Source organism: Ctenocephalides felis, unplaced genomic scaffold (assembly GCF_003426905.1).
Source record: "Ctenocephalides felis isolate EL2017-DRISC unplaced genomic scaffold, ASM342690v1 CF-g0.4_SCAFFOLD_01886, whole genome shotgun sequence".
In the NCBI taxonomy this organism is placed as follows: domain Eukaryota; kingdom Metazoa; phylum Arthropoda; class Insecta; order Siphonaptera; family Pulicidae; genus Ctenocephalides; species Ctenocephalides felis.
Window position 1 is genome coordinate 132,085,853 of NW_020538040.1, and position 15,393 is coordinate 132,101,245.

General features: G+C 30.1%; 1 protein-coding gene across 1 annotated transcript in view; it reads right to left on the bottom strand.

Annotated features, from left to right (window-relative positions):
- LOC113378780 (ankyrin-3-like) overlaps nucleotides 1–15,393 on the bottom strand; it is a 56,178-nt gene that overhangs the window by 23,972 nt on the left and 16,813 nt on the right. Inside the window, exon 3 of the mRNA XM_026619375.1 lies at nucleotides 2,257–2,364. Within this exon, the coding sequence (XP_026475160.1) occupies nucleotides 2,257–2,364 (108 nt within the window). The remainder of the gene's footprint in view (nucleotides 1–2,256; nucleotides 2,365–15,393) is intronic.

Genomic DNA, 15,393 nt, shown 5'->3' on the forward strand with positions numbered 1-15,393 from the left:
CTTGGAAAGAAGTTGCCGAAACCAGGTCCATTGCAGGTCGTCACGGAAAAGAACTTTTCACAGTGTCAACTAAGGTCCCAACTAAGGCCGAATGGGTCTTGTAAGTTTGTATGTACGAGTAGGCATATATCATTAAAGTAACATTCTGAATTGTATTACTATTTTGTACTTTTATTCCTTATATATCATATATATCATATCTTGAAAACTAAAGCTCATAGAAAAAACCAATGTCATTTTTGAAATCAGCGCCCCAAATATACTTAAAAACAGCATTAAAATCGTTGGCACCATTTTCTTTGTTGGCCTGTGTTATTGGGTACATATACGATTATGTGAAATAGCGTAGCTTGACGTTTTGTAAAATAAATTAAATTAATATTAAAAATATGCGTGAACTTTGAAGCATAACAGGATTCACATATTGAAATAATGTTTTGCTCGTTTTATTTCAAAATTTTTGAAAATATAGAAAATTCACGTAATGACTCCTTTGCAAAGAAATCTAATCTAGGTTTTAATATCTCAAAAGGTTCAAAATAAAATCCTATAGAAAATATCAAGTTTTTAACATCTCTTCATTTTACCAAATAGCGCAGAGAACACCTTGATATTATATATTTATAATTAGTTTTTCCTGATTATTATTAATCCTTATCGGTCACTAGCTTTTCATACGTATTTGCCACTAGGTCGTAGCTGGTCTCGGCAAATATGCAAAATCTCTTAATAAAAAAATGTATTATTAGATACTTTTTTACATACATTATACTTATTTTTGAACTACTTTCGAAATTTTCATTGCTATCATCCCCATAAAAAATTTTAATATTGACTTATTTAACTTCCCGTGGGGTAAGTTATAGTAATGAGCCAAAAATCAAAAATGAAATTATTTGCATATTTCAGAGGTTTCTGAACATTTTAGCATACCACAGAAAAAGTTGATGTGTGTGTGTATGTGTAGAGACAATTTTTTGTCGACGATTTCGGAAGTACGGATTATACGATATGAATGGTTAAAAAAACATTCGATTCCTATTGATGAGGAGACTTGCTGATCAGTTTTTGACGAAGACAGGTCCAGCGCTAAAAATGTCAGTATTAGGGAGAACTAAGCATCTGATTTGAATGATTTTAAAAACTTTCTGCTTGAATCGACGAAACGATTGCTTTTGAGGAAAGATTTTTTTATAATTTGAAAAAAAAAAATGTTTTGAATATCGAAAAATAATTCAGCTTTTAATTCAAATTCTAGCTAAAGTTTTAAACATCATTTATATACTTCAAATAAATAAGTTGAACTTAGCAATTCAGTTTATATGATACTTAATAATTATTAGACAGTGTTCTTCATTTTAAATCCGATTAAGTTTTGTTTATTTACTTTTCATAAAATAAGAATAATAAAAACTACATTATTTACAATAATCTATTTAAAAACATTTAATATTCTTCAAATGTTTTATTAAGGTACGGGAAGTACCAGCAATATGCCTTAAGGCATGATGCCATACACCATTAGTTTAATTTTGATTGGTTTGATCGTCGTCACTTTCCAGGCTAAGGGAGTTTTTGATATAATCTGGATCAAAAACTCTTCTTGAACTTAGAACCCCAAAAGCATCGATCATATACAAAAGGAACATGTCGTCCTCGAAAACAAAATTCTTCCATATCTGTATTTCTAAAGTCAATCAAAGTACGTTGAATGCACATATTACAGTAAATGCTTCTCAATAAAAGACCGCATCATAATCTATTTACCACGAATAGAATTCTGAAGACGCTCAAAGCTTGTATATTTGTTTACAGAGCGCTCTCATGCATGCAACTCTTATTTTCCTTCGCAAATAAATGGGTAGATTGTAGCAAGCCGACAATGAACTTTATACTCATAAATAAATACTATATAAAAAGCTATTTCCTCATTGCAATTTAATAAAATACAGTGAATCCCGAATAAGTAAGAAAATTCTTATGATATAATTAAAATGAAACTCGGAAAAAATTGTATTATAATGTTGCTGTAATAGATAATTTTCATATTTTTAATTAACGAATGATTATTTTCGCCATAAAATATAACTTAGCATATATAACAGAAAGTGCATTATAAGTCAAAAAAATTAAAAGCCAATTTTGGCAAAACAATATAGAGATGGTCAAAATTTTCTTTTTGATTATTGATCAAACCACTTCCTCAAAATTAACAGGATTTTAGTGTTTCAAACAATTTTAAACCGTTTTACTTACCGCATTGGCAGCGTTGATGTCGGTGACTGTGCCCTGCTCCAAAAACTCGAGAGCTGCGCCCAGGTGTCCAGCCCTGGCAGCCCGCAGAAACGCAGTGTTGGGGTCAGACTGTAAAGAGAAAATTCAATTAATATTAAAATTAAATAAATAAGATAATCAATCTCGAAGGTGATTATAAAACATATTGTCAAAATAGTGAAACTTCCGAATTCAGATATATCTTAATCTGGTTCTGAAATTGAGATATTCCTTAGGGGGCGTCTATTAATCGCGTGAGGCATTTAGGGGTTTGACAAAAAATCACGAAATATCGCGTGGGAGATTGAACGGTCTAGTCACGTGTATTTATTTTTTACCTGAATTTAAAAAAAATCCAAACATTTTCAAAAAAAATTCACGTGATATTTGGGAGGCCCAAAAATCCTCAAAAAATCGATCATGTGATTAATGGACGCCCCCTTAAAATTAGGAACCAGTCTAATCGCTATTTTTGTATTTACAAGAAGAATCTTGAGTTTATTCATCTGGGTTTTGATGCGCTCAAAATTGATCTTTTTTCTTTCTGAGTTGATCAAAAATTACTTTTTATGATCGTCGGTATCATATAAATTGTCTCAAACTTAAAGTTCTAGGCCTTCACCAATTTTTGTGGTATATTTATCTAAAAATATACCTTTTAATTATTGCGTGCATTTTCTATTCGTTATTAACTTCCCGTAGGGTAAGTTATAGTAATCGCAAAAAAATCGAAAATGAAAATTTCTATATATCTTTACGTTTCAGAGGTTTCTGAACATTTTGGCATACCTTAGAAAAAATGGATGTATGTGTGTGTGTGTGTGTGTGTGTATGTGTGTGTGTATGTATGTACGTGTGTGTATGTATGTGCGGATACAAATTTTCGTTGACGATTTCGGGAACACGGATCAACCGATTTGAATAATTCAAAAAGCATTCGATTCGTATTGATAAGGAGACGTGCTGATTAGTTTTTGGCGAAGGCAGGTCTAGCCGTTCCGAAGATACGGGGCAAAAAGTGCCGAAAACGGTAACTCAGTTTTTAAGAGAACGGAGCGTCCGATTTTAATAATTTAAAAAACATTTTACTTGTATTGACAAGATGAAGAAGTGATCAAATTTTCATGAGGGCAGGTCTAGCGGTTTCGGAGATTTAACAAAAAAAGTAAAAAAAAAATGTCATTTGGCGGTCAAAAATGATCATAAGACATATGCACATCAAATTATCAGATATTTTATAGAGATTTTAACAATAAGTATAAATTTTGTTTACATTCCTATGGGTTCCGTACCAATGTTTATCCGTTAGACAGCGACGCGGCGCTTTACGCTTTATATTTTGTCTCTATGCAGTTAAAGCAGTACGATTGCTTTGAAAATAAGTTCAGATCTTCCAAAATATGTCAAAACTAGCTGTAAGTGGAATTCTGTCTTAAGGCAATTAAGGCATCGTGCCTTAAGGCAAATTGCTGGAACTTCCCGTACCAAAAATTATTATTTTTTTAAAAACGATTGACATTTTTAAAAAAAATTTACTTCGAAAAAATACGATTTTTAAGAAACTATAAATTGGACAAAAAATTACTTTTTTTTGAAAAAAAATTTTTTAAAAAAAAATTTTTTTTTAATTTTTTTTTGTTTTTTTTTTTTGAAAATTTTTTTTTTTTATTTTGACATATTGTGGAAGATCTGAACTTTCTTTTCAAAGCAATCGTACTGCTTTAACTGCATAGGGGCAAAATATAAAGCGCGTAAGCGCCGCGTCGCTGTCTAACGCATAAGCATTGGTACGGAACCCATAGGAATGTTAACAAAATGTATACTTATTGTTAAAATCTCTATAAAATATCTGATAATTTGATGAGCATATGTCTAATGATCATTTTTGACCGCCAAATGGCTTATTTTTTTACTTTTTCCTCCATATCTCCGAAACCGCTAGAGCTACCTTCATGAAAATTTTATCGATTCTTAACCTTGTCAATACAAGTGAAATGTTTTTTGAATTATTCAAATCGGACGCTCCGTTCTCTCAAAAACTGAGTTACCGTTTTCGGCACTTTTTGCCCCGTATCTTCGGAACGGCTAGACCTGCCTTCGCCAAAAACTAATCAGCACGTCTCCTTATCAATACGAATCGAATGTTTTTTGAATTATTCAAATCGGTTGACCCGTGTTCCCGAAATCGTCGACGAAAATTTGTATCCGCACATACATACACACACATACATACATACATACACACACACACACACACATACACACACACACACACACACACACACATACATCCATTTTTTCTAAGGTATGCCAAAATGTTCAGAAACCTCTGAAACGTAAAGATATATAAAAATTTTCATTTTCGATTTTTTTGCGATTACTATAACTTACCCTACGGGAAGTTAATAAAGAAAACATTTTTTTTAAAATTATTTTTTAAAAAAAAAAATTTTTTTTCAAGAAAAAGTAATTCTTTGTCCAATTTATAGTTTTCAAAAATCTTATTTTTGCGAAGTAAAATTTTTTCAAAAATATTAATCGTTTTTAAAAAAATGATAATTTTTGGTACGGGAAGTTCCTGCAATTTGCCTTAAGGCACGATGCCCTAATTGCCTTAAGACAGAATTCCACTTACAGCTAGTTTTACATTCATTTAAACAAAAAAATGTCACATGTAAAGAAATATGAGTGTAATGTATCCATGTGAAAGCAAGTTAGACCGTTCCGTATACTTAACTTCTGTGCACATGTATGATACCACATAATCAAGAAAGCATAAGTAAAAAAAACTTTTCATTTTTCTCTGCGAAAGTAAAAAAAAAATAGGACAAAGAACCATAATTAGATGTCTGAAAACCATATACTGTGCGATGTTGTATGCTGCCGATTCCTAGAACATCTTTATAAAAGTAATCTATTATGAATTTTACTTTATATTCGAGAATTATCAAGTGTTGTTGGTTGATTTTTATCATTATGTCACTAACAGTTTTCTAGTAATTGAGGAGTTAAACTATTAGTTAGAAAAATAATTTAAAATAATTTTTCACAATGCAATCGTGCACGAGGCAAAACTTTGCACTGAGGGTTCTGTGGACATAACTGATAGTGCCAAAATTAGGAAACTCAATGGCCTGGTGTAAAGGCCAATGATTATAGGTTACGATGTCTTGTTAAAAATTACGTAATATCCCTACCAGCTTTCCAGGCAATTTTATGAATGGTATTTCCGTGAGCGATATAGATCTAATGTGCGACCTTTGTTGACCGCTCCCTACTTTCCTACCCTCATTTTATGTCAAAAGACTAAGCACGACAGATGGTTTCATGGAATAAATTTTTAATGAAGTTTGCGAGATCGTGTGGTATATAAACTTCCTGATCTATTATTTGACAACATTTTAAGTCTATATCCACCTACCGGAACTAGATTCCATACAATACCAAAAGTGTTTCAGGTTGTTAAATATATATATATATATATATATATATATATATATATATATAAATATTACTAAATTATTGTAAGGAAAATAGGAGTTAAGGTAAGAGAGTGGAAATGAAATTTGGACTGTGTGATTTTTAACTACCATTACAAAAAATATAGAATGAAAAACATGCTATAAAATGTTTCAAAAAAAATTGTGGGTGAACGTGTGGCCCTTATTTTTTAAGTTAAATTTAAGATTTTCCATAAGCCAAGAAAAGTCCGAATTAAAATTCGGTGAGAAACATTCACCGGCTGAAAGCAGGGTAAAAAGTGATTCGTATAATATATTGACTATTATTAAATAGGGATTTGTGGTAGGAAAGTAAAATTTTAGATTATGTGTATTTTACAATTCAACATTAAAAAAATTAAAATAAAGAAAATTGGCCCAAAATTTAAAAAAATATGTTAGGGGTGGACAACCCTTAATACTTAACCTTAATCAAAATTTAGTGAAAAATATTTATTGACTGAACTCGGGATGAAAATTTACCATTACAAAATAGGGGTTTATAATAAGTAAACATTTAAGACTGTATGTGCTTTTGTAATTACAAATTATAAAAAAAAATAATAAAAAAAATTGATTCACAAAGTGAAAAAAATCTAAATACTAGATACTAAAATCTAAACCAAAAATAAATCATTAACAATATACTTGAAAAAAAACTATGTTCACAACCAATAAACAAAAAACGTATTCAACAAACGAATAAAATATGGAGAATAAAACTGAAGTTCATTTTACCTGGAGGCAAGCCGCATGAACTTTTTTACTGAAGATATGTGTAAATAAGACTTGATCAATAAGAATTGACATTTAAAAACATTTAAAATTTTTAACTAATCATTTCGAAAATAAAGTTTTCGCTTTTTATTAAAAACTTCAATCAATTATTATATTTCATTTATCAATGCCATTGATATTAAACAAGTTTTATCAACAATTAATTACGAAGAAACAGCCCGGCCAATCTTTACCAAAAACTAATTAGCACGATTCCGAACCGATATCTTTCGAACGAATTATAAAATTTTCAAAATCGATGAAGGATTTTTTGCTAAAAAGTGGAAACATATATGCATACTTTTCCAATTTTGGTATCAAATAGTTCAGGACGACTTAAAATGTTGAGAAAATAAAAAAAATGGCGAATCGAATTTTCTTAAAGTTCTCCTTGGGGAAGTTAAAGAAAAATTTAATTAGTAAGTCCATTGAATTTAAGAAATGAGATAAAGGAAAGAAAAATTGAAACAAAACTCAAAAATATTTCAACTTCGTGAAACAATAATCATTATCTTTGAAAAAAAAGTTATAAAATTGACTCTTTATAGATATAACTGATTTGAATGCGTTATTTTGAATTATTGATAAAAAACGCAGTGAAGGTGAAAACACAAAGCCTATACCTCTCGTTATTCTATTCGTTTCCAAGTCTTCCTCTGCTTTCAAAAATTTAATTCTTCTGGAACTGTGCAATAAATAGTGTAATTTAACCGAGGCGTTATTTAAGTACTCACAACTTGAGAAGTCGAGTTTTAAATTGGCAATTATTTTGCAAAAGCAGTGACAACAATATTAATATTGTTCCCGATATTAATCCAATAAAGAAAATTCGTTTCGGCGGTGACTCATTTTTATTCAAAAGAACTCAAACATAATTGTAAATACTTATTAAATTATATAATTGGCTCAATAAATCTTTAGCGAAGAGTACCAAGAATTCCATAAAAATGACGTACTCCGACATAGTGAGAAGTATAAAAATAGGTTGATTGAAGTCATTTCGTACTATTAATGAAATAAATAACTAGTGGTGTGTATAGCATCGTGCCTTAAGGCAAATTGCTGGAACTTCCCATACCGTAACGAAATGATCGAAGAATATTAAATGTTTTCAGATAGATTTTTATAAATAATGTAATATTGTTTAATATTTATAAGAATTATATAAACTGAATTGCAAAGTTGAAAATTTTTATTTAAAGTATATTAGAGCTTAAGTCAGAATTACAATTAAAATCTGAATTATTTTCGATATACAAAAGAATACATATAAAAAAAATGAAAAAAAATTGAAACAATTTTTTTCCCAAAAGCAATTATTTTGTTAAAACAAGCAGAAAGTTCTTTGAATCATTCAAATCGGACTCTTAGTTCTCTCAAAAACTGCCATTTTTTGCACATTTAGCTCTGTATCTCCGAAACCGCTGGTCCTGCCTTTGCCAAAAACTAATCACCACTTCCCCCTGCCATTACAAATTGAATGTTTTTCTGATCATTCAAATCCGATGCTCCGATCTCTCAAAAACTCTATTAAAATTTTCTGCATTCCTTGCTCCGTATCTCCGAAACGGCTGGGCCTACCTTTGCCAAAAACTAATAAGCACATCTCCCTATCAATAGGAATCGAATGTTTTTTGAACCATTTAAATCGGTTGATCCGTGCGCCCGAAAACGTGACCAAAAAATTGTATCCATACCCACATACACACACACACATCCATTTTTTCTGAGGTATGCCAAAATGTTCAAAAACCTTCAAAACGTCGAGAAATGTAAAAATTTTCAATTTCGATTTTCGGCCCATTACAATAACTTACCCTACGGGAAGTTAATAAAAAAAATAGCGCTTCAACAATGATGCTATAACAAAAAAGATCGTAATGACCTATTTTAAGTTTACTAATAAATAAAAAACACAGTCTTTTTTATACTCTTGACGTAGCTTTAATATTTAATTTATGAACAATCGATGTAATGTCTTGCGTAATTGGATAATCATGCAAATAACAAGAATTCTAAGAATTTTAAAAATTATGAGTAAAAATCAATGACAACGTACGTCCTTATACATCATTGTCAATATATACAGAAACTGAAAATTGTAGTATTGTTCCCATAACCACTGTTGCAAAAAAAATAATTTAGATATCTTATCATTAATTATTTTTTAATTATGCTAGTATCGTTTGTATCAGAAGCAAAGATAATCAAATTATAAGATTGTAGTACAAGTGTGCCACCTGAGTAGATTATTATTAGTAAGCGAGAATATCCAAATATTGCGGAACAATTCTGAATGCAATTTGTTTCTGTCAAATTTTACAAAGACAGATGAACTGCAGGAATTTTCCCATGATTCGAACTCCTGCAATCTAGTAAATTGCATACTAAAAACGGTTCAGTAGGTATATTTAACTAGTGGTGTATGGCATCGTGTCTTAAGGCAAATTTCTGGAACTTCCCATACCGTAACAAAATGATCGAGGAATATGGAAAAACTCGATTTGTATTTTCTGCACTCTTTGTTCCATATCTCCGTAACAGCTGGACCTGTCTTTGCCACAAACTAATCAGCACATCTCCCTATCAATAGGAATCGAATGTTTTTTGAACCACTCAAATCGGTTGATCCGTGCGCCCGAAAACGTGGACGAAAGAATGCGGGAATACAAAACACACACACACACATGCATTTTTTCTGAGGTATGCCAAAATGTTCAGAAACCTTCAAAACGTGGAGAAATGCAAAAATTTTCATTTTCCATTTTCGGCCCATTACTATAACTACCCTGCGAGACGTTAAAAATACAAAATTTATAATTAAGAAATTAATTAATATTTAACTAGCGGTGCATGGCACCATGCCTTAAGTCAAATTGCTGGAACTTCCCGTAGCGAAAACTAAAATTTGAAAATAAAAATTCTTGAAAACTTTGAAAAAATAAGATTTTTGCGAATTTTGAAATGCATGGACTTTTTAAAAAATCATATTTTGGGATCGTTCAAGTATTACGTAAGCAGATTTAGTACAATTATTTACCCCCTCCCCAAAAAAGTAAGCAAAACTGTCACCAAAATGTCACCCAAAATAAAAAATCAATAACAATACATACGTACATACATACATACACACACACATACATCCATTTTTTCTAAGGTATGCCAAAATGTTCAGAAATCTTTAAAACGTAAAGATGTATTAAAAAAATTATTTTCGATTTTTTGGGATTACTATAACTTATCCTAAACCTCTTAGAGTAAGTTATAGTAATCGCAAATAAATCAAAAATGTTTTTTTAATACATCTTTACGTTTCAAAGATTTCTTTTTTTAAAGAACATTTTGGCTAATTAAGAGAAGTTAAAAATCTCAACAGTGTACAAAGTGAAAATGAATCTAGAAATTTTTCTCAAGCAATTGAATATTTCACAGAATTGTAGCAAAATCGTAGAAAGTAAATTTCTCTGAAGGAAATTTCAAAATTAATAAAAAAATCGATATCATCAAATAAGGAAATGTAACGAATATAAAATTTGCATGAACTAATCGAAATCTTCGAAGTACAATTTGATCTCGCACTTGATCTTTTTACATATACTTGTACTGTACTTGTAAATATTGCAAAAAAGATTTGTATCATATTAAACAATTTAAAACACAATTAGAATAAGTTTGTTTATTAGTGTTCATGAGCAAAGTCATGGCATGCAGATTTGCGTTAATCATTTTTATTAAGCAGCATTTAGCACCCCAAGTCCTTCGCCAGACCTGTGTCATTGTTGAGATTTATGTCATTATGCCAGAAGCGAAATTGTCGATCAAATGTAATACATTTATGATTATTTTTTGTGTCCAATGACTGACAAAGTGAACTAGAGTTCTTTTAGATAAGAAATTACTTGCATCGACAAATATTTCAAAATTTACATGTACAAAATAATAAAATTTTGCCTAGTTTTAAATCAATTTTACTTTCACGCTAATTCCTCATTTATATAACAAATCAATAAAATTGTTGACCAAGAGTCAATAAAAGCACTATATGATTGGCGTTTATCAGCTCATTGTGTGCATTTCAAAACTTCAAGTAAATTAGATAGCAAAATCATCATTAATTTTATATGTCAACCACTTCAACACTTTCAGATGACAAAAACAATATGATTTTGAATTATTTACAAAGTCGATTTTTTTAAACTTTCATTGAAAATTGACACATGTTGACAAAAAATTATTCATAATAAAAAGTAGAAACACAGACTAAAATTTAAATTTGAGCCGACCCTAGTAGTGGCTAAGAACGTGGACTAGCAAACACTAGTTATATCATCTCAACTTCGGAGAGCTTGATATCAAGCAGTGCACCAGTTGATGGTTATAGATCTTAAATATAATCTCAAGCGAAAACCTTTCGTGGACTGCTGCAACAAATATGCTCAAAGATATTAGATACACATATCTAACATAATCTACACATAAAAAAGAGTGGTTAACCGCTAGGTCACCTTTCGAGAAATATCTAGGTTAGGATGTTCAACAAAAAGAGCTTACAGAACTCGTAATTCTGATCGCTGTTAAAATATGAAAAAATAGTTTAATTGAAGCTTTAAAATCATGTGGAAACTAGTGAGGCGCATGGCATCGTGCAAATTGGTGATAGTGAGATAGAGATATGATCAGACCACTTTAAATTATTATTAATATGGATACCAAGAAACTTTGATACTTGCGAAAAATTTATGCTGAATTATTGATGGTTAAAGAAGTAATTTTATTGGATAAACGATTTTTTGTACAAAAAAATATGATTTGGGTCTTATCATTATTGAGGACTAGATTATTTTCACATAACCATTTCGTTATTTTTGACATAACCACGCTTAATTTATGTTGTAATTCATTAAGAGATTTGGCCTTGATGATAACGCTGGTATCATCCGCAAAAAGAATAAAATCATAAAGATTTGTACAATGGGGTAAATCATTAATATATATGAGAAATAAGAGAGGCCCTAAAATTGATCCCTGGGGCACACCCAATGTAGTTGTCAATTTATCCGAAATTATTTGCTCGTGATCATTATTTAAGTAAACGCTTTGAGTTCGATTAGACAGGTAAGATTCAAATAGTTTGAGCGGACGTCCGCGAATACCACAATTTTCTAATTTGTCGAGAAGTCTTTGATGAGAAATACTATCAAAAGCTTTGGACAGATCGCAAAATATCGCAGTACAATATGTGGCTTCTTCGAAGGAGTCAATGATGTTATGAACTAAATTATAAATTGAGTGGGAAGTAGAATGTTTTTTTCGGAAACCATGCTGATTCTTGAACAAAATATTATATTTATTGAGAAAAGACGAGAAATTGCAGGAACTTCCCGTACCAAAAATTATTTTTTTAAAAAAAGATAGAAATTTTTAGAAAAAGATAAAAAGAAAACATTTTTGAAAAAAATTTACTTTGAAAAACTCAGATTTTTGAGAAACTATAAATTTTTGTCAAAAATTTACTTTTTTTGAAAAAAAGACTTTTTGAAAAAAAAATGTTTTTTTTATTTTGAAACATTTCGAAAATTCTGAACTTTTTTTCAAAGCAATCGTACTGCTTTAACTGCATAGAGACTGAATATTGAAACGCGTAAGCGCCGCGTCGACGTCTAACGGATAAACATTGGTATGAAACCCATAGAAATGTATACAAAATTGATACACATTATTAAAATATCTAATAATTTGATGTGCATATGTCTAATGATCAATTTTGACCGCTAAATTGCATTTTTTTTTACTTTTTTCACTAGATCTCCGAAACCGCTAGACCTGCCTTTATGAAAATTTAATCAGTTGTTTATCTTATCAATACAATAAAATGTTTTTTGAATTATTAAAATCTGACGCTTCATTCTCTTAAAAACTGAGTTACCGTTTGTCGCCCTTTTGCCCCGTGTCTTCAAAACGACTAGACCTGTCTATGCCAAAGTGCAATCGAATGTTTTTGGAATAATTGAAATTGGTTGAACTGTGTTCCCAAAATCGTCGACGAAAATTTGTATCCGCACACACGGATTTTTAAGGTATGCCAAAATGTTCAGAAGCCTCTGAAACGTAAAGATATATAAACATTTTCATTTTCGATTTTTTGCGATTACTATAACTTACCCTACGGAAAGTTAACTAGTGGTGCATGGGATCGTGCCTTAAGGCAAAGTGCTAGAACTTCCTGTATCAGAATTACTCGAAGGAAATAAATCAGTAATAATAAATATTAATCAATGATTAATAACAATTGTTTTAAATATTTTAAAATAGACAATTATAAATACTATATTATATTATCCATCCATCATATTATATAGCAACGACCTTACCGCATAAAACACTTGAGAATGTTTACATTAACATGCCGAATGAATCCATCTGAGGATACATTACTTACAATTAGAAGAACGCATATAAATTATATACATTTTTAAAATAAATTATAATTGAAAATTTATTTTGAAATTATAAAACTTTGTATATTTTAAAAAAAATTGAAAAAAAAATCTGAGAATTCTTATATTTGTTTGAACCGTACAAGTGAACTTTGAAAATTAAAAATTTTTGTACCGAACCCAAAAAAATTGTGACAAAATTAGTACTCACTTTTAAAATCTGTATAAAATATCTGATAATTTGATAAATATATATCTACTGATCATTTTTGACCGCCAAATAACCCTTGTTTTTACTTTTTCCTCTGTATCTTCGAAACCGCTAGACCAGTCTTTCCAAAAATGTAATCAATTCTCCATTTCGTCAATATAAGCAAAATGTTGTTTGAATCAATCAAATCGGGCGCTCCGTTCTGTCAAAAACTCATCAGCACATCCTTCCATCAATAGGAATCGAATGTTTTTTGAATAATTCAAATCGGTTGATTCGTGCGCCCGAAATCGTGGACTAAAATCAATTTTTTCTCAGGTATGCCAAAATGTTCAGAAACCTTCGAAACGTAAAATTATTCAAAAATTTTCATTTTCGATTTTTTTGCGATTATTATAACTTACCCTACGGGAGTTAATAAGGCGCTGACAATCGCTCATCAAATATAAAATAAACATCAATTATGGAAGTATTTCTGAAACATTTTCACTTGGAAGCATAATGATATTTATATTTGCGAATGAAAACCAATGTCACTACTCCTTGACATCAGGCTGCTCGAAGCAAGTATCAGGGAAATCATTAACAGATTTGTGCAAAAGTATTATTTTCCAGTACGGGTCATTCTCTGTCTCTATTTCCTAAGCAAATCATCAACATCGAAAACGTTTTTTTCGATAATCACAAAACGATGATGTCATACAACGAAGGCCATGAAATATTGAATGAAACATTATGTCATTGAAAACCAAATTATGCAAATGCCAAACAAATTCAGAGAGGTGCGAGGCAAAGTAGTTCACTTACGGTTTCGTACAATTGTCTATAAAGAGAAAAATATTTGTAAAATATTATACCAAACTCATTTAATTCGATTGTAATGTGCTCGAATTATGGTATATACGAGCACATTACAATCGATTTGAATGAGTAATATAAATTCCATTCAATTTCCAATGAAACATTGAAAGACATATCCAAAATAAAAAAAGAAAAAATAAACGATTTCATCTAAAATAATTCAATTTGTACTAACTGGTAAAAAAAATTGAAGTCCTAAATTCGCAACAAATTTAAATACAATCATTTGAAACTGAAAACCAGCACTAAAAGTGATGGAATGCAATCGAATGTTGATATAAACTAAATGTTTTTTCTAAATCATTTTTTTTAATGAATTCATAATGTACATCACTGCCTTAACCATGTGCATGTCATACTACAAATAAAGGTTGTGTAATAGGTGTGCTATAGAAATATAAAAAGACAGCGTACAACAAACGATTATTTTGTGATAAGTTTTCATTATCTAATTAGTCATTATTTATTATTATTTTAGAAAGAATAATAAACAATTAATACTAATGCATAAAATTTTTAAGAGAATAAAAATTAAAGGAGCTATAAATTTGATGAAATTTCCAATCTTAATAAAAGTTACTAGCTTTATGGAAGCTATATACATATAATTATATCATATAGTAATTAAATATTGTAAATAAATTATTGTGCAATACTCGATAAGTTTACTAAAACTTATGTTTTTTTTTAAATGACAAAATCAAATTCAATGTTATATCCTATATGGGGGTACGTACCCACAAAAATAAGTTTTCAAGTCAGAATAGCTCTTCCGGGCATTGCTACAAAAATATAAGTCAAAACTACTAATTTAAAGTACAATAGTTAGGTTAATTAACAAAATAATCAATAAATGCCTCTATAAAATACGCAGGTGCAGATGCAATTCATATGAAAAAAGCTCTATTTGTTATTGCATTAAAATCAATGATGTTTTTGTGATAGTCTTTTCATATTATTCTATTCAATTTAATTGCGTGATATAGCACAAACGTGCAAAATAGTAATTTTAAAATCAATAACCATTGAATTTTATAAAACCATGTATATGAAATAGTATTTGTATAGAGTTTATATGTATTGTGTTGTAATTTGAGAATAACGCGGTAAACAAAATACTAATATGCCCATTCTCCAAGCTAAATTTATTTATTTTCTAAGATAACCTTATATGTATTTGTCCTTCTAATGGAAGGACTGCAAGGACTCAACTATAGTTGAGAAGACCAATAAGAACGCTGATGATGGACGACTTATGCGTGAAAAGCAAATACAGGGAATTAAAAAGCCGAGGCACAGGACATAAAGCCACGGAAGCAGAAGGCCGAGAAGT